Source organism: Diaphorina citri, unplaced genomic scaffold (assembly GCF_000475195.1).
Source record: "Diaphorina citri unplaced genomic scaffold, Diaci psyllid genome assembly version 1.1 scaffold2857, whole genome shotgun sequence".
Classification (NCBI taxonomy): domain Eukaryota; kingdom Metazoa; phylum Arthropoda; class Insecta; order Hemiptera; family Psyllidae; genus Diaphorina; species Diaphorina citri.
The window spans coordinates 1,057-27,044 of NW_007380273.1; the positions used below are offsets into that span (position 1 = coordinate 1,057).

The 25,988-nt window shown below is 39.5% G+C and overlaps 2 protein-coding genes and 1 pseudogene across 2 annotated transcripts; all 3 read left to right on the forward strand.

Moving 5' to 3' along the window:
• Nucleotides 1-48: 48 nt before the first annotated feature.
• On the forward strand, nucleotides 49-10,550 carry LOC113471716 (the record flags this gene model as incomplete). The annotated part of the gene is made up of 6 exons (XM_026831082.1): nucleotides 49-232; nucleotides 706-816; nucleotides 1,635-1,770; nucleotides 7,356-7,416; nucleotides 9,925-10,129; nucleotides 10,435-10,550. Coding segments are annotated over 6 exons (813 nt in total), but the record flags the coding sequence as incomplete, so codon positions are not given.
• Nucleotides 9,810-9,920, forward strand: LOC113471717 (annotated as a pseudogene).
• Nucleotides 10,551-10,615: 65 nt separating the features above from the next.
• LOC103519638 (putative transcription factor capicua) lies at nucleotides 10,616-25,709 on the forward strand (the record flags this gene model as incomplete). The annotated part of the gene is made up of 17 exons (XM_026831081.1): nucleotides 10,616-10,636; nucleotides 10,802-11,033; nucleotides 11,243-11,266; nucleotides 12,550-12,686; nucleotides 12,833-13,016; nucleotides 13,482-13,592; nucleotides 15,123-15,429; nucleotides 16,794-16,953; nucleotides 18,271-18,498; nucleotides 19,267-19,500; nucleotides 21,617-21,848; nucleotides 22,185-22,483; nucleotides 23,258-23,384; nucleotides 23,809-24,046; nucleotides 24,545-24,711; nucleotides 24,988-25,104; nucleotides 25,531-25,709. Coding segments are annotated over exons 1-17 (2,997 nt in total), but the record flags the coding sequence as incomplete, so codon positions are not given.
• Between the last annotated feature and the right edge of the window lie 279 nt (nucleotides 25,710-25,988).

Below are 25,988 nucleotides of genomic sequence, written 5' to 3' on the forward strand. Positions count from 1 at the left end.
GCCTGATTAAATCTTAAAGGATCTCATTAAACCTGATTTATATTTCAGTGGCAAATGAAGAAATACACCGACATAAATCTCCACGAGTGGATTGACCACAGGGTTCTAGCCAAGAGGAACTCGGTCTATTTACCTGGGGTCATCAGGAAAGCTGATAGTGGGAGTGTCATTTGGGTCGAGTTCGACTATTACGAAGGCACTTTGGTACCTTTCCCTGATGTTCTCAGCCATGGTAAGTTCTTACCTGAATTTTCTTTGTTCTTAGAGCAGTTTTAACGAGGTAGAAGCGAGAACTTCCCTATCTAAAGGAAAAACGAAGTTTGAGTGTAAAAGGCATCCATTCGTAAATTTTTTGTAGCCAAAATCGAATGTCAGCTCAAAAGTAATCTCTCTAGGGCTGATTGAAAGACTGACGAAATAGCCGACCCCGTCTGAACACGGGAAAAGGCGAATACTTTTAAGAAGTTGTTGCAGTTTCAAAGGAAGATCTTTTTTTCCAAGTTGTTGGCTTGTTGGGTTGCCTGGCCAGTGGAAGCAATTTAAAGATTGTTTGCCTATCGTTCACTGTAGCGCAGCGTTTTATATGCTTTGTAGACAAATACAAGTGTTCTATTCTAAGACCTTGGTTAGACTGCGGGGGAAAAGGGACTTTTCAGTCCTATCCCAGCAGGATAAACAAGGTATATTCTATTCTATTTTTTGCAGGCAAATACGACATTATCAGCGACGCTAGCCCATCGTTTGGTCAAGTTACGAAAGGCACACGCGTATGTTTGCGTACGTCTGTGGAGCTCAGTGAAGACGTGGACCAACCAGGTATGTAATAACCTAACAACTTTGATTAGTGGTTAGCACGGTGGACTTAGGATCTGGAGGTTGGTGTTTAATATACTGTTCAAGTCGAAAATTTTGGAGATTTATTAAGTAGGAAAGTTCGTTTGTGACCAGCTTTATACTTAACACAGTTGAAATACCTACCATGTAGGTTATTTATATCTCTGATAGCTGTAAATTCCTTCTAGTGGAAAGGGCGAAAATTAGGTAGAATTTATAAAACGAATTTTACCTGTCACACGAAAGGTAGGTTCTATCATTTATAGGTATAATCTTATATTATAAAATCGTAAATATAGTCAAAGGTAAAAATGTTACATAAATGGATAAGTTAAAGAAGTGCTATCAAACTCTCAATCTCATGTGACTTCTGCGCAGGTCCAGATGCTTTTCACGCATGCGCAGATACTGAAAACCATTCATTCTTCACTTCATTCGTACTGTTCAAGTCGAAAATTTTGGAGATTTATTAAGTAGGAAAGTTCGTTTGTGACCAGCTTTATACTTAACACAGTTGAAATACCTATCCTTTTCTTGCTAGAACCTCCTGTCTAACATGGAGAAATATGGTGTTCCTAGATTAGTCTAAGCTTAACCCGACTTTTACGGCTGTTTGGCCTCGGAGTGGGCTCTTTGTATTAAGAGTTAAGTTGAAGTGTTGGTCCTTGCTTGGAATTCTCTCCTTGCTTTCCCTTAGTTGGCCATCCAGGTGGTCTTGGTGTGTAAAACCGGCCAAAGAAAAATCCCTTTCTTCAATTGTATTAAAGACATAATTAATTAAAATCTCTATTTATTCCCAGGTCCTCGCGTATTTATCACCGGTATAGTGGATGAAATCCTCTCGTCTCCTGTACGGTTTGTCGTGCACACTCTGGAAGCTAACCAGAAGGAACTCACCGTGAAGCGAGCAGATCTGCGACTACTTCTGCCCCCCTGGTGCTGTAGCACATGTTACTACTGTTGTTCCATCAACTTTAATAAGTTTTTTTCTTATCTTCCTGACTTTATACCTATCTGTTATAATGGGTAATGCAATACCTACATACTTACATAGATTTCTTTTCTTCCACTGGTAGTAATGCATGGATATTGTATTTTTTACTCTAATGTTTACATTGTACGAGTGACATCACCACATTTATTAATCACATCCTTGATACTAATAAGCACTTTTATTGATCATGCGTAAGTAAATCATAATTGATTCTGAATTCATTGGTACCTACTGGATTAATAATGAAAAGATAACAGTATGAGAGTACTACCTTCTTACTTACCTATTGAGTTTGTTTAAAAGTTCTGTAGGTGCTACTTACTTACTTGCCTTCTGATTTATTTGGTTTAATTATTGAAATCAGACAAAGAATATAGTTTAAAGGCTAGGTAATCCATCAGGTGTTGTAAATTTGACTTAAGTGACACACAAGGAAATGTGTAGGTCTTTAGAAAATATGTAGGTATTCAGTATTCGCAATTCCTTGAGGCATGCTACACTGTGGAGTCAGGTTTCTTATGTATTGATACCAATGCACTGGAAATCTGACCCTATTGTGTAGCAAGCCACTGGTCTAGAGTCTCATGTTGAAAGGTACTTGGGAGTTCCAGACAAACACAGATGCATTAAATACATTATTAAATGAAGTAGGCACCTAACAGAATCTTAACATAAGGCTGGAGATCCAGGATGTGCTTGCAGGGTGTAAAGGAATTCACACAGACTTTCTGGACCAGGTCTGTGTTTTACACTTTGTAAAAGTTGTGATTGGACAAACACAGATGCATTAAATACATTATTAAATGAAGTAGGCACCTAACAGAATCTTAACATAAGGCTGTAGATCCAGGATGTGCTTGCAGGGTGTAAAGGAATTCACACAGACTTTCTGGACCAGGTCTGTGTTTTACACTTTGTAAAAGTTGTGATTTTTTCAAGATCACGTCAACACCTCATCACATATTTTACTATATGTGAGGCAACAATAGATGTTAATGGTACTACACCAGTCCAACCACCAGGTCCGACACTTATTTAAAAATGTCAGGTCCGGTAGTCAGGCTGTTGTAGTAATCCATGGCTTTAATTAAGGGGGATTTAAATGAATATCTTTCAGGAGCACAGACCAGTTCATAATTTCTATTGTCTAATTTTTCTTTCAGATCTGATGAGTGGAGTATAAAATCTTCCAACCTATCATCATTCCCAGTGTGCAATATTGAGTCATGTGAATGACTCTCTGTATCAATCAGTTTAGTAGTATTCATCTCAATTCTACACTGATTGATTACTTGTCTTGTCCCTACATTCATACTGTTTATAATGGGGTTTAGATCCTAAGGTCCACATGAACTTTTAGAAGTTCCAGACTGGGCAAGTGTGACAATGTATCACACTTCCATACTCATATACCTCTGTCTATATGGAACATTTCTCATGTGAAGACTCTTAACCACACAGACCAGTTCATAATTTCTATTGTCTAATTTTTCTTTCAGATCTGATGAGTGGAGTATAAATTCTTCCAACCTATCATCATTCCCAGTGTGCAATATTGAGTCATGTGAATGACTCTCTGTATCAATCAGTTTAGTAGTATTCATCTCAATTCTACACTGATTGATTACTTGTCTTGTCCCTACATTCATACTGTTTATAATGGGGTTTAGATCCTAAGGTCCACATGAACTTTTAGAAGTTCCAGACTGGGCAAGTGTGACAATGTATCACACTTCCATACTCATATACCTCTGTCTATATGGAACATTTCTCATGTGAAGACTCTTAACCAGGAAAGAGTCCAGAGATCAACATGGAGAAATCATCACAGGAAGGAAAATTCACTAAGTCAAGTGTACAAAAGTTACCAAAGAAGAGAAAGTTTGACCCTTCTGTATTGGAAGATACAGATCAAGATGTTCTGGATACATCAAGACAAAAATCCAAAGAGACTGAGAGTTGGAACTATCCTTCCAACACAACGACAGAAAGTACAAATCATTTTGTACCTCAAGTTCAGCCACAGCCACAGCACCCACCCTCTTTCGCTTCTCTTCATTTCAATTTCTTATTTTATAAATTTGTCACTTTCACTTGTAATTTGTCCTGGACACGATAATGTAACTCTCTGGCTTAGAATTAAAAGCCAGCCTAGGCAGCTTGGAGGGTACGCGTCTGCCTTGTAAGCATTTCAAAAGCGCTAGGTACGGGGCAAACTTCATTCTTAACAAAGAAAGTTCGTTCTCGGAACGGCTGACTTTCTCCTATCCTGTCCTCCTTCTCCATTCGATTTAGAGACGATAAGACCTCCATTGTCGCAGTTCCCTCTATCAAACCTCTTGAAAAATTTCAAATAATAATCTTTTTCTTAGCTTTTTCCTGTGTACAAACGGGGTCGACGTATTTCGTCAGCCTCTCAATCCGCCGTAACTAGGGTGATTGCTTTGGATCCCTTTCGCACTCAGCCTTTGGTATTTCTTTAGCAAGGGAAATTCAGGCTGACATCCTCCCTGTTTAAATTCCCCTAGCCAGAGTACTCTCTGTTCAACGTCCCCCAGCCAGACTTTCTTGGAAATAATAATAAAAAAAAAATACTTTCCGTTTCAGTTTCGTTGGGAGGGTCGCGGTCCGCTACACCGGCCGGTACCTATTGCTCACCCCCGGGTTCGAGTCTCCAGTCTCCCCTCAATGTAACTGTGGGTGGTAGACACAACGTATTCCTTCCTATCAGCACCGGACGACAGCAGATTCCCGCCTCCCATGCCTCTCCTGTACAGCCCAGGTAAGCCCGTCATATAACTATTGAGCCCGTCACATATAGCCACAGGGAAAATGACCTGATAGTCAACTCCGAGTATTTGAAAACAACATATAACCATTGAACTCAACACACAAAACCATTAACCATTGAGCCCGCCACACATGGTACAGTCCGCGGAAAGGCCTGGCTTACGCGGACTAACCTCTCCGGTAGGCTTGTTAACTCAGGCTTTTTTTTTAACAATTTTCACCAGAATCGGATTAAACGTTCGAAAGTTATTGTATACAAATGGACATATAGGCACGCTGACTTGAATATCATGGATTTGAAACTCACTTTTTACCTCATCTATGAATGTTAGCGGGGAACATACAGACAAGCTAACCTCTGCGGTAGGCTTGTTAACTCAGGCTTTTTTTTTAACAATTTTCACTAGAATCGGACTAACTGTTCGAAAGTTATTGTATGACAAATAGACATATAGGCACGCTGACTTGAATATCATGGATTTGAAACTCACTTTTTACCTCATCTATGAATGTTAGCGGGGAACATATATACAGACAAGACAAAGGAAAAGTCAAATCCTCGTGTTAAAAACTTAAACCTCACACCATTCGTTCATTAACCCTCTCCGTGTCTCCTGTCCCCAGGTTCATCATGCAGCACACTGTGATGCCGCCCGACCTTCTACCTCTCCACCCCCCTCCCCCTCCCGCCCAGACCAGCGTCACTTCATTCTCGCGCTCGATTGTTTCGCAGACTTTCGCATTCTGCGACCAACAGTCACATTGCACTTGCTTTGTAAAAAAAAAAAAACTACAAATCTACATAAATCTTCAATCTCCAAGAGTTTCAATTTGTAAAGGTAGGTAGGTGGTGGTGATTTTTCATTAAAGTTTTCTATTTAAAAGTCCTTTTCATTTGCTTTTCTATTAATTACATCAATATTATTTCCCACCCTAATCTGTGTTTCGTTCTAAAGATGAATGTGTGAAAGAAATACCAGGATACAACTGTGTGGAACAAGTAGATACATCAACAGAAGGCAAGTCAAGTGAAGAAAATTTTAATGATTTTTCCATTTCAATTTATTCTTGTGAAGTCTTCATTTCACTTGGAAATATACCTGGTAGTCAACCTGTAGCATCTTCCAATGTTATTTGAAGTGAGAAAATCAAATGATTTGTTTGGTCTTCTTTGGAATTATTCAGCAGATAAGAAAAAACATTGATTTACACATTATCTGCTGTAAAGTTCCTAAACTACTAAGAAAACACAGTCTAGTTTAGGAAATACAGTTCAGTACTCAACTTAAATTGAAATTATAACATGTATTTCAGAATTAAAGTTTTCTCAACAATCATAAAAAGTTCAATGTGAAGTGAATGTGTCAAGTATCCCTTCCAATAATGTGCCCACATTTTCAATTCAATGTAAGTAGGTATGTCTAAATCTAAGTACTTCTTTACTACACTTTTTACTACTGTATAGGACCTTCAGTATATCTTACAATCATGTCAATACATATACTATTAAGAGTAAATAACAGCTATTCAGGTAATTGTTAAAAACTGTGATAATTTGTAAAGTAATCGGAAATCAATCATTAAAACATTTAAGACATACCTACCTATGTTTGAATTATTGATTCATTAGATTTTGATTACATTATTTACCATCAGCTATTACTTATAACATTTATAGCATCAAATGTTAGGCCAACATTTAGAACAGCCTCGCGACACATATTGTCGTCATGGGAATTCATCTCACTCATAAGCTAGACATAACTTGCAGATGTTTGATAGTGATTCAGATAAGTCCTGACTTAAAATTTTGTTGAAGAAGCTGTAGCACATGTTACTACTGTTGTTCCATCAACTTTAATAAGTTTTTTTATCTTCCTGACTTTATACCTACCTATCTGTTACAATGGGTAATACAATACCTACATACATAGATTTCTTTTCTTCCACTGGTAGTAATGCATGGATATTGTATTTTTTACTCTAATGTTTACATTGTACAAGTGACATCACCACATTTATTAATCACATCCTTGATACTAATAAGCACTTTTATTGATCATGCGTAAATCATAATTGATTCTGAATTCATTGGTACCTACTGGATTAATAATGAAAAGATAACAGTATGAGAGTACTACCTACTTACTTACCTATTGAGATTGTCTAAAAGTTCTGTACTTAGGTGCTACTTACTTACTTGCCTTCTGATTTATTCGGTTTAATTATTGAAATCAGACAAAGAATATAGTTTAAAGGCTAGGTAATCCATCAGGTGTTGTAGATTTGACTTAAGTGACACACAAGGAAATGTGTAGGTCTTTAGAAAATATGTAGGTATTCAGTATTCGCAATTCCTTGAGGCATGCTACCGTCTAAGCTTAACCTGACTTTTACGGCTGTTTGGCCTCGGAGTGGGCTCTTTGTATAAAGAGTTAAGTTGAAGTGTTGGTCCTTGCTTGGATTTCTCTCCTTGCTTTCCCTTAGTTGGCCATCCAGGTGGTCTTGGTGTGTAAAACCGGCCAAAGAAAAATCCCTTTCTTTAATTGTATTAAAAAAAAAAAATAATAAAAAATAATTAATATCTCTATTTATTCCCAGGTCCTCGCGTATTTATCACCGGTATAGTGGATGAAATCCTCTCGTCTCCGGTACGGTTTGTCGTGCACACTCTGGAAGCTAACCAGAAGGAACTCACCGTGAAGCGAGCAGATCTGCGACTACTTCTGCCCCCCTGGTGGGATGAACTCGAGGATGATGAGATAGTCAATGGATATCCACCTCTGCAATTACCTCAGGTATAGCCGTACTTTATGTTACTTTTTTTCCAACATGATTCAACCAAAGATTTCTTTGGATGTCCACACTCGCTGTCACAGACCACTTATGGTGCTCACTGCAGCATTGTAGGATTATATCTCAAAATAATCCAGCATCCAATATTTACCTACCATGCTGTCACCGATCGCTGTGCGCATTTATATTACATAGCTACTCACAGACAAGACAAAGGAAAAGTCAAATCGTCGTGTTAAAAACTTAAACCTCACATCATTCGTTCATTAACCCTCTCGGTGTCCGCTGTCCCCAGGTTCATCATGCAGCACACTGTGATGCCGCCCGACCTTCTACCTCTCCACCCCCCTCCCCCTCCCGCCCAGACCAGCGTGTTGCCTGGCCAGTGGAAGCAATTTAAAGATTGTTTGCCTATCGTTCACTGTAGCGCAGCATTTTATATGCTTTGTAGACAAATACAAGTGTTCTATTCTAAGACCTTGGTTAGACTGCGGGGGAAAAGGGACTTTTCAGTCCTATCCCAGCAGGATAAACAAGGTATATTCTATTCTATTTTTTGCAGGCAAATACGACATTATCAGCGACGCTAGCCCATCGTTTGGTCAAGTTACGAAAGGCACACGCCCAAACTGAGCCAGAACACCCCCAAGTCGTACCTACTCGAGACCTCCCCATCTCCGAAGCAGAGCGTTGCCAAGTCATACCTAATGGAGACCTCCCCGTCTCCCAAGCAAAGCCCTGTTGCCAAGTCGTACGTGCTGGAAAGCTCCCCGAAGGGAGGTGTTGCCAAGGGTTACATGATGGAGAGTGCACCGTCCCCTCAGCATCGACCTAGTGTGTCGTCCAAGAGTTTGATTCTACAGAAAGCCCTGACCAATGCCGATGTAAGTTTGACACTTTGGAAGCCAGGAATGTTTCAGCGTTTAACCCCGGGGCTTAGGGTGTTCATGTCCATCTTATAATACGGACTGGGTAGAAAAGTTTCGGGCATATAAATTCTGGACACGAAATTCAATGTGTTAAAATATTTTCAGATATGTATTATAAAAAAAAAGTAAATTGAATTGAAATGCAGAGTAAACCAACGGAATTACTGTTATGAAATTAATGACAACGGGATACCCTCATAAGAAAAGAAAAGCTCTTCACTTGACAAAGTCAAATTCTGAATGTTCTCCCTTCTTTATGATGACATGTTTGCTTACAGATCACTTCAAGTGACTCCCTTATGTGCAATACCCCGATGAACAGAAACATATACCATGAGTCTGTTATTAAGAAGGAATCCAGTGGCTTGGTCATGGACAAGATGAAACCTATGGACTCCAATATGAATCATCCCATGATGCATCAACAGGTATGTACCTTGTTTTGTTTGTTTGGTCGTTCGTATGTTTGGTTGATTTTGTGTTTGTTTATACTGCCAGTAAAGGACCCAAAAAGTCCCTTTACGTATAGCTTATAGGTCACCTAATGCCTGGAGTACTTTGAGTTGAAAATCAATGACTTTAATGATTTTCAAAATCCAAATCATCGGGTCCAATGAACGAATCTCCTTGATCTGTTGTAGGTACATTTTTACCCAAATTCATTAAAATCGCTCAAACCGTTCGAAGCGTTTGATGGAGGGAACCGTAATAACAGAGGTCTTATCGTTCAGAAATCGAAGAGAAAAGGAGTTAGGACAGGATAGGAGAAAGTCAGCTGTTCCGCAAACGAAACTTTGGTTGTAAAAAGGGGATCGGTCCAAAATATAATTTTTCATCGCTTAGAAAGAAGACGCTCTATGCTCCAAGCTAACTCGCCTGGCCATCTTTTTATTTCAGGTGAAATTCAACCATCAAACCGAACCTTCCGCTAATCTCCAACCACCTGCGCCTCCACGTCAGATAACCACAACTCAGATCATCAAGACCACGAACAATGTGGTCCAACAAGTATTATAATGAGGTTTAGATCCTAAGGTCCACATGAACTTTTAGAAGTTCTAGACTGGGCAAGTGTGACAATGTATCACACTTCCATACTCATATACCTCTGTCTATATGGAACATTTCTCATGTGAAGACTCTTAACCTCCAACATGATTCAACCAAAGATTTCTTTGGATGTCCACACTTGCTGTCACAGACCACTTATGGTGCTCACTGCAATTGTAAGATTATATCTCAAAATAATCCAGCATCCAATATTTACCTACCATGCTGTCACCGATCGCTGTGCGCATTTATATTACATAGCTACTCATTTTCCTCACGAGGCTGAGTTGGGCCCTGCAACAGCCAGTTACGGAATCAATCATTTGTATGATACAATTTTTTTGACCTCGCCGAAAATTGAACCCGGGTCTTCCGTGTGCAAGGCGAGTGCAGTGACCGCTACGCCATGGGAGCTAAACTTAGCGCAGCGGCGATATAGTAACCAATGAGGTTTAGCCGAGGTGCCATTATTGCTAATTGAAAATTAAAGTAAAAATTACAATTATTAATTTTTAACCCTTTCGGTTTCAGGTGGTCCCTACAATGCCTCAGGACTCGTATTATCGTTCGGCCGCTACCTCGCCGCTCCAGAATTTGACCACTCCGTCGCTGAGTTTGAGATCCTCTGTGGTATCCAATGAGAGTACAGATGATATGCCTAGGAGACACTATGAGGATTTTGGAGAGAGCGATGATGAGTTGCGGAGAGAAGATATTCTGTTCCCTAATGAAACTGGTAAGTGCTCTAAATGAAGCCGTATTTTATCTAAATGAAGCGACTTTTTTACTTTCTATTTTGATTCAACATCATTCAACCAAAGATATTCCACTTTAGACGTCCACACTTGCTGCCACAGGACACTTATGTAATTTCAATGGTTACCTGAAAGAGGGCCTTTTAGTGAAATTTCGCTTTTTTATGAAAAAAATCCAAGAATTTCTGAATGAAAATAAAGACCGTTAATGATGGAGTAAAGAAACTTGTTAAATATACGTATAAATCGAATAGGAATTGTAATATTGTTTGTATTTTTGTTTCAGATGGTAAATTTTCAGGCAGTTCAAAGCGCAGTAGTATGCAAAGCAGGGGCAGTACGTCGTCTATGTTGGACCATGGCAGTATCACCCCCCGTTCGACTCCAGTTACCCCGAGGTAAGGTGTAATCAAAACTCAAAAGGTTTCATAAGGTTACTCACGACAGGTTTTCCCTGACAGGTATTCATGCAAGACCTGTTAAGCAAGGTCTTATTTTTTGAACTATTAGGACAGGATAGGAGAAAGTCAGCTGTTCCGCAAACGAAACTTTGGTTGTAAAAAGGGGATTAGTCCAAAATATAATTTTTCATTGCTTAGAAAGAAAACGCTCTATGCTCCAAGCTAACTCGCCTGGCCATCTTTTTATTTCAGGTGAAATTCAACCATCAAACCGAATCTTCCGCTAATCTCCAACCACCTGCGCCTCCACGTCAGATAACCACAACTCAGATCATCAAGACCACGAACAATGTGGTCCAACAAGTCATAGTTCATCCGACCGAACTACTCCCCGTGTTGCCTCCAATGGATAGTCTTACCACGGGGAACAACCTGGTGATGACGGGCAGTGTGAAACATAACAATAACAATGTGGCTACTAGCTGTAATAATAATGCGATCTCAAACGTTAAGGAAGAGCCGATCAGCACGTCGCCAACGTCTCTTTCAAATCCTGTTTCACTTTGTCCATGTATCTCGTTTTCGGTCATTTTACCTCTAACTTAAATATCTTTCAGCCTCTTTCCAACATATTCTTGATCGCAACATAGTCTACACATCCCCATAACCAATAAATCCCTGTATGTGTTCCAGATAGCACGTCGACAAGTGTGCTGGGTAAGTTAGCAAGACAGGTTGGTCTCAAACAAAACGGATCTTATTTTTATGTAATACACTGGGGTAATGATGTCTGCGGACGTTGAACAGGGAATATACCAGCCTGAAATTTCCCTTGCTAAAGAAATAGCAAAGGTTGAGTGCGAAGGGCATCCACTCGTAAATCGACCCAAACCTATCAAAGCGAGGTAAGTTCAAACCTGGCGGCGTATTCCACAAAACAATTCTGTCGTCACATTTCGCACTTCTTGCGCAAATTTTTATTGTTATTTTATGCCTTGGTTAGACTGCTGGGGTAAACTTTTTAGTCTCATTTGAGCAGGATACACAAGGTATAGCAGGATACACAAGGTATATGCTGGGGCTAGAAGACTTTTTAGTCTCATTTGAGCAGGATACACAAGGTATAGCAGGATACACAAGGTATATGCTGGGGCTAGAAGACTTTTTAGTCTCATTTGAGCAGGATACACAAGGTATAGCAGGATACACAAGGTATATGCTGGGGCTAGAAGACTTTTTAGTCTCATTTGAGCAGGATACACAAGGTATAGCAGGATACACAAGGTATATGCTGGGGCTAGAAGACTTTTTAGTCTCATTTGAGCAGGATACACAAGGTATAGCAGGATACACAAGGTATATGCTGGGGCTAGAAGACTTTTTAGTCTCATTTGAGCAGGATACACAAGGTATAGCAGGATACACAAGGTATATGCTGGGGCTAGAAGACTTTTTAGTCTCATTTGAGCAGGATACACAAGGTATAGCAGGATACACAAGGTATATGCTGGGGCTAGAAGACTTTTTAGTCTCATTTGAGCAGGATACACAAGGTATAGCAGGATACACAAGGTATATGCTGGGGCTAGAAGACTTTTTAGTCTCATTTGAGCAGGATACACAAGGTATAGCAGGATACACAAGGTATATGCTGGGGCTAGAAGACTTTTTAGTCTCATTTGAGCAGGATACACAAGGTATAGCAGGATACACAAGGTATATGCTGGGGCTAGAAGACTTTTTAGTCTCATTTGAGCAGGATACACAAGGTATAGCAGGATACACAAGGTATATGCTGGGGCTAGAAGACTTTTTAGTCTCATTTGAGCAGGATACACAAGGTATAGCAGGATACACAAGGTATATGCTGGGGCTAGAAGACTTTTTAGTCTCATTTGAGCAGAACCTTATCTGATATTATCAGCTGAGAAGATGATCTCTATATTGTAAAATTGTTTTTCAAATAAATATGCAAATAAAAAATATTTTCTTGTTTTCAGCGGGAACCGAAGCACGGGTACTCTGGATGGCGAGGATACATCGCGGGACTCTGAAACCTCGCCCAACTACACTCAGGATAGAACCAGGATCACTGGCAGATTTGATCCTGATGAAACTGAGGCGGCTAATATGCTGGGTGAGACCCTCTTTCCCCCAACATTTTAGACATGGACTGTAGAATCCTTTTCATAAAGACATCCTTGCCTAACAAAGTCTAGGAGCATTTTTCCTGTTGCCTGATTAAATCTTAAAGGATCTCATTAAACCTGATTTATATTTCAGTGGCAAATGAAGAAATACACCGACATAAATCTCCACGAGTGGATTGACCACAGGGTTCTAGCCAAGAGGAACTCGGTCTATTTACCTGGGGTCATCAGGAAAGCTGATAGTGGGAGTGTCATTTGGGTCGAGTTCGACTATTACGAAGGCACTTTGGTACCTTTCCCTGATGTTCTCAGCCATGGTAAGTTCTTACCTGAATTTTCTTTGTTCTTAGAGCAGTTTTAACGAGGTAGAAGCGAGAACTTCCCTATCTAAAGGAAAAACGAAGTTTGAGTGTAAAAGGCATCCATTCGTAATTTTTTTGTAGCCAAAATCGAATGTCAGCTCAAAAGTAATCTCTCTAGGGCTGATTGAGAGACTGACGAAATAGCCGACCCCGTCTGAACACGGGAAAAGGCGAATACTTTTAAGAAGTTGTTGCAGTTTCAAAGGAAGATCTTTTTTTCCAAGTTGTTGGGTTGCCTGGCCAGTGGAAGCAATTTAAAGATTGTTTGCCTATCGTTCACTGTAGCGCAGCATTTTATATGCTTTGTAGACAAATACAAGTGTTCTATTCTAAGACCTTGGTTAGACTGCGGGGGAAAAGGGACTTTTCAGTCCTATCCCAGCAGGATAAACAAGGTATATTCTATTCTATTTTTTGCAGGCAAATACGACATTATCAGCGACGCTAGCCCATCGTTTGGTCAAGTTACGAAAGGCACACGCGTATGTTTGCGTACGTCTGTGGAGCTCAGTGAAGACGTGGACCAACCAGGTATGTAATAACCTAACAAGTTTGATTAGTGGTTAGCACGGTGGACTTAGGATCTGGAGGTTGGTGTTCAATGTAATAATAGTGCTTATTTATACTGCTCGCATAGGACTGAAAAGTCCCTTTACTCCAGCAGTAGGCTACTACTATTATTGTGGTCAAATTCTCAAATTATATGAGGATAAAATTCCATACCTCGGCTGGGATTGAACCCACGCCCTCCTGTTTAACAAGCGAGCGTCTTGACCACTACACCACCGAGGTAGGTTGAACATACTCATATTAGGTACCTATGTTTAAATTCTCATTAAATTAGTACCATTATTACACGTATTACCTTTCGAGAAATAGGTGAAGTAGATAGTTATATGTACCACCTACATTTTGGTGGAGATGCCAAAATTACCGCTCAAATTTTCTCTTCACCCCTTTACACCAAAACTGGTCTAAACATTTTGTCTGCTCATAATTAGGTATCTTCTCGGAAGTAGGTATGAAGTGAAAGGTAAACCCAAATCTGAAATGTTTCTTCATTTGGGATTGCATTGTGAGGTATGGAATCCTCCCTTGTACCTAAATACCCCTTAGGTACCCTGTCCTAATATTATGTAGCGTACTTGGAAATTCCCTGTGGAACTCATAAGCGGTTTCCTTAACAACAATATTCCCTATTGCTACATATTCCCTATTATGTTACATATTCCCTATTTTGTAAAGTGTGTTATCACTCCATTATTATTGGTGGTCAGGGCGTTTTTAGGGGGTCCGTCCGGGGCTATTTGACCGGGCGCGGGCTTTTCGAGGGACCCGGAACCAGCTTTTTCAAATAATAATAATAATAATCGCCTATTATGCCTTGAGAAATCCTTGAAAATATTGATGGAATTAAAGGAATATTTCTATAGGATAAAAAAAATGTTAGAAAAGCCCCATTTTTGAAGCTATCACCCCGAGCCCCGGTTAGCCTGAGAGCGCCCCTGTTGATGGAAAGGGGAACTCCATGTGAGGGCGAACATGCTGAATTTCTCTCATCCTAAGAAAACACAGTCTAGTTTAGGAAATACAGTTCAGTACTCAACTTGAATTGAAATTATAACATGTATTTCAGAATTAAAGTTTTCTCAACAATCATATAAAGTTCAATGTGAAGTGAATGTGTCAAGTATCCCTTCCGATAATGTGCCCACATTTTCAATTCAATGTAAGTAGGTATGTCTAAATCTAAGTACCTACTTCTTTACTACACTTTTTACTACTGTATAGGACCTTCAGTATATCTTACAATCAATTCAATACATATACTATTGAGAGTAAATAACAGCTATTCAGGTAATTGTTAAAAACTGTGTTCGTATGTTTGGTTGATTTTGTGTTTGTTTATACTGCCAGTAAAGGACCCAAAACGTCCCTTTACGTATAGCTTATAGGTCACCTAATGCCTGGAGTACTTTGAGTTGAAAATTAATGACTTTAATGATTTTCAAAATCCAAGATCATCGGGTCCAATGAACGAATCTCCTTGATCTGTTGTAGGTACATTTTTACCCAAATTCATTAAAATCGCTCAAACCGTTCGAAGCGTGTTCCAGATCATTTGTCTGGAGGACAGTGAGATCGATCTGAAGTGCAAGGAGAAGGTTACCGACTCGGATTCAGAATCGCACAGCGATGTTGAGAACAAGCTGTATCCTCAGCAGAGGTTTAGCCCGGCTTCCGCAGCTCTGAATACGTCTAGCAGTATGACTGGACTGAATTCCGTGCCTAATAGCACCACTAGTAGTAACAATAGCATTAAGTCGCCTCTGGATATAACGTGCAGACCCAAACCTATCAAAGCGAGGTAAGTTCAAACCTGGCGGCATATTCGACAAAACAATTCTGTCGTCACATTTCGCACTTCTTGCGCAAATTTTTATTACTTTTTTACTTAAGTTATATATAAAAATGGATACTTACTTATATATAACTTAAGTAAAAAAGTATTTACAAAGGATGTCAAAATTAAATAAATTAATTAATAACAATTTTTTATTATTATTTTATGCCTTGTTTAGACTGCTGGGGTAAAAAGACTTTTTAGTCTCATTTGAGCAGGATACACAAGGTATAGCAGGATACACAAGGTATATGCTGGGGTTAGAAGACTTTTTAGTCTCATTTGAGCAGGATACACAAGGTATATTCTATTTAATTTTAATTCTTTTAAGTGGCAAGGTTCTCCTGGAGGAGCTCTTCCTTCCAACCACTGATCTGTCCTTTCACTGTGTGATAAGTGATAAATCACCAAGAAGGACTTGGATGTTCCTAAACTTTGTGAGTCCCTTTTTCCCCCCCATAAAGAGAATTCCATAAGCTAACTGCAAATACATGGTAAAAGTTACCATACACCTGAGTCCTATGCCTTGGAATTCCCAAGAGATTAAGGGTCGAATTTTAAAACCGGATTACCTTTTAGGGGCGGTTAGGCTGAGAGTGTTCGGAGAGGTTTTAAGAATTTTTTTAAAACTACTTTCAGTTCCTGTCTTAGTTAGTCAAACTAATTGTCCAACATTACTTTCCCACATAGAATACTCTCCTAGAAGCTAATCCTGACCAGGATTAAATGATGATCCGAGTTTAAAATTCGGCCCTAAGAGTATGTGGTCTGGAGCGACATTAGTACCATGTGTTTTGCACATAGGAAAAGATCATAGAAAGTCATCATTTTAACCTCGATGATTTCAACTACCCCCGGTCCCAATTAGTTGAAATAATCGAGGTTCTACTGTAGATCAGTTTGTTTCATTGTTACACAAGGTATATTCTATTTAATTTTAATTCTTTTAAGTGGCAGGGTTCTCCTGGAGGAGCTCTTCCTTCCAACCACTTATCTGTCCTTTCACTGTGTGATAGGTGATAAATCACCAAGAAGGACTTGGATGTTCCTAGACTTTGTGAGTCCCTTTTTCCCCCCCATAAAGAGAATTCCATAAGCTAACTGCAAATACATGGTAAAAGTTACCATACACCTGAGTCCTATGCCTTGGAATTCTCAAGAGATTAAGAGTATGTGCTCTGGAGCGACATTAGTACCATGTGTTTTGCACATGGGAAAAGATCATTTTAACCTCGATGATTTCAACTACCCCCGGTCCCAATTAGTTGAAATAATCGAGGTTCTACTGTAGATCAGTTTGTTTCATGGCTTTTACTTCCTCATTTCAGACTCCCATCATCCGGTAGTTCGGAGCGAGAGGTGAGCACGTCTCCCAGCAAGGAACCAACAGCTCTCTCATATCCCTATCATTCCCCGGTCAATCCCGTAGGTCTTTCAGCGTTCCAGCCCACGGGCGGAGCTTTCAAAACCATGCCAGCTTCACCTAAGGTAAGTTCAATCTCTGAGGAGCCTGTTTCTGAACTTTGAACCCAGTTTTTCTGTATAAATGTCAACAGAGTATCTCGAATTGAACTACTAATATGTTGTAGAAAGGGCAATTGAGTAGTACTTCCGTTTTTTTTTTTAATATTACAGCATTACTAAGTGCCTCCTTTTCTTTCTTTTTTTTTTAAGATGAGTGTTCCACCGCCGTTTTTATTTCGTAGCAATGAAACAACTGCTACATTGGACGCAAGTGGTCTGTGTCGTAGCATGCCCATCCCATAGGGCATACTCATCAGATGGGCGAGAAGAGACACAATACTTCCCATTTAGGTGCTGGGTCAACACGAGAACACCAGAAAGTAACCCGTTGAAATATTTGCAATCGAAAAACGAGTACAAATTTTTGTCGAACCAACCGTGCCCCCGTTACCACTGAACCAATGTGGAACATACACGGTGTTCATAAAGTCCCAGGTCTCAATCAATTCTCATTTTTCACTAATCTTTTTATACTGGTCGCTACTCGATTAAAGCAGCTTTGTACTTTATGATTTAAATAAATAAGTCTAATAAAAAAAGAAAATAATAATAAAAAAAATGACCTACTCGTGTGTGTGTGTGTGCGTATGTGTGCGTGTGTGTGTGTGTGTGTGCGTGTGTGTGAGCGTGTGTTGTGTTGAGTTGTGTTGCGTTGTGTGTGTGGTGTGTGTGTGTGTGGTGTGTGTGTGTGTGTATGTGTGTGTGTGTGTACACTTGACTGACATGGCCACCTGTCCTCCCCGTACATCCCTTCAAACCTCACTATAGCATCCGTCTCACCTCCATCACTAATTTATTTCTCATCTCTCCTTCTCATTATTATTATTTTTTTTTCTTTTTTTTTATAATTAAGCAAGGTCTACTTTATTAATCATGTATTGTAAAATGTTAAACCCATAAAATACACGAGACCTTGTTTAGACTGCTGGGGTAAAGGGACTTTTTAGTCTCATTCGAGCAGGATAAACAAGGTATATTCTATTCTATTCTATTCTACTCAATCGTCCTCACAAGGCCGAGTGCACCTCCAAGCATAGGGCTGATAAATCTTCGAAACTTTACTTGGCTTTAACATTTCCACCGCTTTGTTCTCAGGTGGTGAAGAGTAGTGAATTCTCCTCGTCCTCAACTCTGGCTTGGACTCCTCCCGCCTCCTCCTCTAGTACAAACCCCCCTGTCTCCAACCCGAGCCAGACCAGTCACCCATCCAGTGTGAAGCATAGGGCTGAAAAATCATCGAAACTTTACTTGGCTTTAACATTTCCACCGCTTTGTTCTCAGGTGGTGAAGAGTAGTGAATTCTCCTCGTCCTCCACTCTGGCTTGGACTCCTCCCGCCTCCTCCTCTAGTACAAACCCCCCTGTCTCCAACCCGAGCCAGACCAGTCACCCATCCAGTGTGAGACCAAGCCCACCGAAGTTGTCTAGTCATCAGACGGTGACCACATCGTTCCGCTACATTCCAGCGACTACGCGGCCGTTGACCTCGGTCAAGCTGACCAACCAATCGGTAAGTGGCGTTTTTGCTGATTTGATTCGACTTTGGTATCCAAAAACGAAATTGTATTTAACAATCAAAGTAGAATAGAATATACCTTGTTTATCCTGTTTCAATGAGACTACTAAGTTCCTTTACCCCAGCAGTCTAAACAAGGTCTCGTTTATTTTATGGGTTTACAACAAAGAACCGTATTTTCAAAAACGGTAAAAATTCTTGACAGTTATTGGTAACAACAAAAAGTTCTTATAAATCGAACTTATAATTGCTGAGGGGTCTGTCAGATCTCATTGGTATCCAAAAACGAAATTGTATTTAACAATCAAAGTAGAATAGAATAGAATATACCTTGTTTATCCTGTTTCAATGAGACTAATAAGTTCCTTTACCCCAGCAGTCTAAACAAGGTCTTGTTTATTTTATGGGTTTACAACAAAGAACCGTATTTTCAGAAACGGTAAAAATTCTTGACAGTTATTGGTAACAACAAAAAGTTCTTATAAATCGAACTTATAATTGCTGAGGGGTCTGTCAGATCTCCACAGAACTCATTTTTACTGAAAATCTAAGAGATATTAAAACTCAAAATTGCAATGAAATCGGTTAAAAAAAAAATTGGGCTTTTTAATCGAAAATAATTGATTATTTTTCTCTGCTGAAGAATGTAGGTTATGGTCTGAAAGATGTCGAGAGCTTTGATCTAAATCTAAACTGTCGGAAAAAAGCACCTCACCAATCAAAAGTTAAAGATACATTATTCCCCTGCTCTCTATGTTCCAGGTCCCGTCTCTAGCACTTCGCACGGATACGGCCAACCTGCGCTTCTCCCAGCCCAAGCCAGCCGAGGATGTGTCCCCCCATAAGGAAGACTCTCCCCGTACGGATATCCCTAAATCTGACGCCCAACAAACCTATCAAACACAACATGTGACACTAACATTATTACCGGTATCGGATGCTGGGGCTTCGTTCAATTTACTTCTCAAACCTGCGACCAGCACCAATCAGCAATTGGTAAGTACCTGTATCTGAACTCACAGCAATTAGTAAGTGATACTCAAACCTATCAGACACAACACGTGACGCTGACATTATTACCGGTATCAGATGCTGGGGTTTCGTTCAATTTACTTTTTAAACCTGCGACGAGCACCAATCAGCAATTGGTATGTAGCCAACCAATTAAATTTAGCGTAACTAATAAGAAAAATTGTTCTCTACACACTTTCATCTTAGGATGTCAGACCGAACGTTAAATAAAATAAACACTGACACAAGATTTTGACTTTCAAAATTATCTCTGTAAATACACTTTGAACATGGAAGTAGCCCAGATATTGTTTATACCTTGTTTATCCTGCCCGAATAGCATTGAAAAGTTCCTTTATCCAGTAGTCTAAACAAGGTCTCGTGTATCTGATGGGATAATGTTATTTACGAATAGATACAGTTTATTTCAAGTGATTACTAACTACTTTGTAAATAAGGATTTACGGGAGAAAGGGATAACAGGGAACGAGGAGGAGAATAAAGCTGACGGAAAATACCGCCCCCTTATAAACATGAAAAGGTGAATGAGGAGAGTTTGAGTGGTATAGAATGTTACTACTAGAATAGAATAGAATATACCTTGTTTATCCTGCCCGAATAGGACTGAAAAGTCCCTTTACCCCAGCAGTCTAAACAAGGTCTCGTGTATTTGATGGGTTAAAGAATAATACATACAAGTAACAGTTCAGTAAAAAGACCTTGCTTAACTAGAAAAAAAAGGAGGGTAGATGTGAATTAATGGTGGTAGTAGGGAATGACAATGAAAAGAGATACAACAGGTAAAGATAGGTAGTGATAGAGACATTGTGAAAGTAGTTGTGATAAGGAAAATAGAAAGGAAGGAAATACTACAGACAATATTCTTTGTTCTATTTTCAGAAGACGGAAGAAATGAAAGCAGATCCTGCCGACAAGATTGTTGTGGAGAATGAGTAAAACTGACGCCCAACAAACCTATCAAACACAACATGTAACGCTGACATTACTACCGGTATCGGATGCTGGGGCTTCGTTCAATTTACTTCTCAAACCTGCGACCAGCACCAATCAGCAATTGGTAAGTAGCCAACCAACTAAATTTAGCGTAACTAATACGAAAAATTGTTCTCTACACACTTTCATCTTAGGATGGCAGACCGAACGTCAAATAAAATAAACACTGACACAAGATTTTGACTTTCAAAATTATCTCTGTAAATACACTTTGAACATGGAAGTAGCCCAGATATTGTTTCTGGGCGTCTAAAGGTTTTAACACCTTCCTGTGAGATAAGTATCATGCTCTCTCACGGACATGTAAAACTATATTGGTAAGTAGCTCACAATATGGGAGGAGACCAATTCGGTCCCAAAACCTGTTTTTTGCTACCAATTGGGTCCTGGTTTGAGAGGGTCTAAGTACCAATTGGGTCCCACGCTAAATTGATAGGTACCTGATTGTTTTTCTTTTTTGTATCACAAGCACTATGTTATTAGAGCTGAATCTTCCTAGTCTAAAACTTTAAAGTGATCGCTACCAAAAGAACTGGCACAAATGAGCAGTGAACAGTGTTATTATAGGGTTAGGTTAAACGCAAAAAGGAATTCACAATTATAACAGTGATTAGTGTTATTATAGGGTTAGGTTGAACACAAAAAGAAGCTTTCTTTTTCACTGTCGTAGCTTCTGAATAAGTACCGAAAATTTTGGTGAAAATACCAAAAGAACTGGCACTACTTGTGAACAACAGAAAAACGAACTTTGTAGTATTGTTAAAAAATAAAACTCTTATTTATTTCATACAAGTCATTACAGGTATACGGGACCCAATTGGTAGTAAGCCCGGGACCCAATTGGTACCCGACTACCTTAAGAAAAAGGTCATGGGACCGAATTAGCGTTCTCCCCACAATATGACGACGTCAATGAAAGAAGCTTAATTTTCAAACAGTACGTTTTCCATTCTTAAAAGGCCCTTTTTCATAGGCCTCGAATCAGGAAGATAATTCTAATAAAATGGTGACTTTTCTTCCCAGGTATTTTCCAGGTAGAATAGACCTCAAATCAGGTAATTCTAATCGTGACTTGGTTTCTTCCCAGGTAACTTCCTCGAATGAGACTACCGTGCAATATTTACTTCACCCGACGGGTCGCCTGTCCAACATCTACTCGACCGGGTTCCAAATCCCCATATCCTCAGAGTCCCTAGGCAATGTTAAGCAGCCGACTACCCCTACTGTGATAGTGTCCAAACAGTCCAATATAGAGATGCAGAACGCTAGTGTAGCCGCTGCCAATGCTGAGCTGATGCAGCAAGCTGATAAAAATAAAGGTAACTCTGAGAGAGACTTCACAATTTTGTGGATATGACAGCATTATTGAGAGCTTTTTTTTTCAAGAGTTTGATAGAGGGAACTGTAAAAATCTTATCGTCTCGAAAGCAAAGAGATAATTAAGACAGCTATCCTGTCTTTCCGAGAACGAACCTTATATCTGTTTAGGACAAAGAGATAAGTTGTCCTCACGAGGCTGAGTACCCCTTTTCCAAGTACAGACCCGAAAAAACTTCGACTCGGCCGGGAATCGAACCCTGAACCTCCGGTGTTCAAGCCTGTTACCCACTCGGCCATGGAGATTTGCTCTTGAAACAATTTTATTCTTTTCCCAGATTCGGAACAACAAAAGTACCGGAACTTTAATCTATCCCAACAACAACAGCAACAAGTTCATCAACAGCAACAACAAAACAGTTCTCAGCCATCTCAGAACCATCAGGAACAGCGTCATATGGACTCAGGGGCACCCAATGTCCCCTACCAGAGATCTCACGAGATGGATACCAGTGAACCACCGGGGGGTGGCCAGGAAAATAAGGGAACGGGCCCCCAGACTAGCCATTTCAAGAAGGACAAAGATCTTGAAACGGAACCCATGGCCAAGTCTTTCTTATTTAGTTTTAAACAACAGGTGAGTTGTTCTAGTTATTTTCTTCGTATAATCGTATAATTCTTTTTCTCCTCTCTCTCTCTTTTTTTTGTGGGGGGGGGAGGGGGGGGTTGATAGAAGGAATTTTAACAACGGAGATCTTACCGTCCCGAAATCAAAGAGAGAACGAGGACATCTTACGTGTTGACCCAGCACATAAATGAGAAGTATTGTGTCTTTTCTCGCCTATCTGATGAGAGGCATACTACCAGTTTACCACCTTTCAAGTTTAGCCACTGGCTAGTCCAATTCATTTCATTTATTATTATTTATGTTTTTAATGAATTCTACATTGGGATGCATAATATTAACGACTAAACGACTCATCAAAACCGAAGGAAAGGGAAAAAAAAATGGGAAAAACTGATAGACAACCCATAAATAATACCTGATCTCCCACGAAAAGAAGCAGTAGCCAAATTCAGACTTCTCACCGGACATGATTGTCTTGCTCAACATCTCCACAGAATAGGATGTAAGGATTCCCTTATATGTCCTCTGTGTCCCCAACAAGCAGAAATGAATGCTGACCATCTTAGTGTGCTCAGCCCTTCAAAATTCACAAGACATCTCCGGAAAATATTGGGATGCAAGAAGAAAAATGACCTAATAGTCAATTTCTAGGATTTGAAACCAACCAACCATGTTTTTAATGAATAAGTATTATTCATTAAAAAGGTAGGACAATGGCATAATAACCAAATCCTTTGCATTTGAAAATAACAACAACTAATTGTTGGGTCCGTTTGCTTTCAGAATGATCTGCAGACGGCAGAGTCCAATAGGAATCACGAGGATTCTCAGGAGAATGGTCAGACGTTTATCTTAGCACCTACCCCGGCACAACTAGGCAAGGCTCCTCTCCAAAGGCGTCAGTCAATGGGTAAGTGAACCAAAGAGTAAACTAACAACATACCTCTTAAATAGCACTGAAGCTAAACATCTTATTGGCCAAAATTCACTTCATTCTGACTTGAGAGCGACAATACGTATGTAATTTGTAAGATGACTGACTACCTGTCAATTTATTAGTTTTGTGTGCCATGCGATAACTCTTGAACAGTTGTTCCGATTTTAATGGGATTTGGGGGAAAATATCAACACACAGGTAAATTTATTAATTTTCTGATTAGTTTTTAGGCCCTATTGACTTCCAGAAGCCTTGGGTGCCTCGCTTCTCAGTAAGGTCTATAATTTCGATGATCTAAAATAATTTGTTTGAATTTAAGGAACTAGTTACATTGCGAGGACTGTTAACTTTTTTTTAATTTTGTTTAATTAGTTTTTAAAATCTTACAATTTCCCAGGTGTGAACGTGAACTCTCCAAGCAACAGCAATAGCAACGAAAGTTACCAAAGATCTTCGGCCATCACCGAGGCTCCCACGAAGAAAGACGAGGCTGCCGACCAAGGTGAAGGCTATGAGGAAGCAACAGAACACACAGAACTGAAAGCAGATGAAGAGATGTGCTGGGATAGTTTCGAGTCTTCGCCGATGAATAAGAAGAGCTTCTTTAAGAAGAACATTGAGGACGGAATGGATAAGTGAGTTGACATTTGATTTTATTTATTTATTCTTCTTCTTCCTAGCCTTTTCCTATTTAAATTTGATTTTGTGTACTTATAGGTTATAGGTACAATTTTAATTTTTACACAATTAGCAGCATCTCCTAAAAGCTAATAAAAATAACTTTTGACTAACTTTTTGGATGACTGATGAAAGGATCGTGTAAAATCAAATCAAAGCATGAATTATCTGTGGTAAAGCAGAGCCTTTTTACAACTTTTGTGGATATCACATCATTACCAACACCCATATTTATGAACGAAAATTTTCGCTCTCAAGTCAGACTGAGGACAATTTTGGCCTATCAGATGTTTGGAATTGATGTTCCAGTGTGACTTGAGAGCCAATATTTTGTTCATAAAATATGGGTGTGCAAACCGAGTGTGATATCCACTCAGTCACGGATGTAGACCAAAAATTAATAAAATAAATATTCTTAATGGTATTTTAAATAAATGTTTGCTTTTGTGTTTCAGAGTGTTAGAGCAAGTGAACTTCGAAATGAAGTTCTCCTCGCTACCCGAGTTCAAACCAGAAGAATGCCAATCTCCAAGTGCCATTGTTCCATCTAGCCCTCACGTGTTTAATTCGCACTCGTTTAGAAAGAAGCAGCACCAGCAAATTTTGACGCCGCAACTAAAAAGTAAGTTTTTATCACGGGAAATGAGGGGTAACGGGGTCCGAATGGCAAAATAAAACTGACTGTGGGAAAGCTGACAAAAAACGCCGACCGAAGAAAAAGAAGAAGGAGAAGAGTAAGAAGAATTGAATTGAATAAATGATACTTTATTTTACATTTTACGAATACATATACCTACAGTGAAAACGTCTCTAAGCTAAGTTTAACTTGTAATGGGATGTCCCCTCTACCCATAACTTCTTTTATTTATTTTAATTTGTTGTCTTCTTTTTGTTTCAGTTAACGATCTTGATATCAACTGTTCCGAAAGTATATCCAACGCATCCACACCGAAAACGGCGAAATTGGTCGGCAGTACTTTCTTTGGTCCCGATTTCAATGCGGAAGTATTCAAAGGTAAGTTTTCTAAATGTTAAATTGGTCATAACTTAAAATTCTTTTAGATTTCGACAAGGTCTTGTCTTATTTCACATCTAGAATATATCGTCGTCCAAACTTCATAGCTGCGTAAGTCGATTTTTGGCGAATTGGAGTTATTGGTATTTTTTGGAATCCTTATTCTCTATAATGATATTTCGAGAAGGAAAAAAAATCAATAGGGCGCAGTAATCATACTGTAGGACATTTAGGACAAAGTTTAACACTGTCTCCTGAAAGTTACCAATATTGACTTATGCGGCTGGAGGTTTAGCCGATAAAATTGGGAATATATTTACCAAATTTCAGCTTTCTAGGTAATGGGGTTCTGGAGATAGAGTGTGTTTATGAATCTCGCTTTTATATAAAAGTAAAGATTTCATCTATGTTTTTTTGTTTTCTCAGCAAACGAAGCTCCAGATAGTTTGGAGCCAGCATCTCCCCGCACTCCCAAGACTCCAGGAAGCAGCAGGGATGCAGAGAAGGGACACAGGCGGGTACTGGAACAGCGCAGGAACCTGGTTCTACAACTGTTCCAAGAACAGGGGATCTTTCCCACCACCCAGTCTACTTCGAGCTTTCAGGTTAGTCGAGTTCAATCTTCCTGTACATTCGCTATTATTATTTTTTTTTTCTTTTTTGCCAACTGAAGTGGTGTAGGTAGTAGTTCTTGGTGAACTCTGAATCTGGAGGTTGATGGTTTGAATCAAAGTCTATTCTTGAAATTTACTGTAGTCTGTGAGCTTTAACATGACGTACAGTAGGTCAGTCGTGCTTATTAAACTATTGAAAACTACCTTTTGTTTTATAGGCGAGTGCTTAGCTACTGACTTTTTAAGGCAGGTTCCTTGTGTTTTTAAATG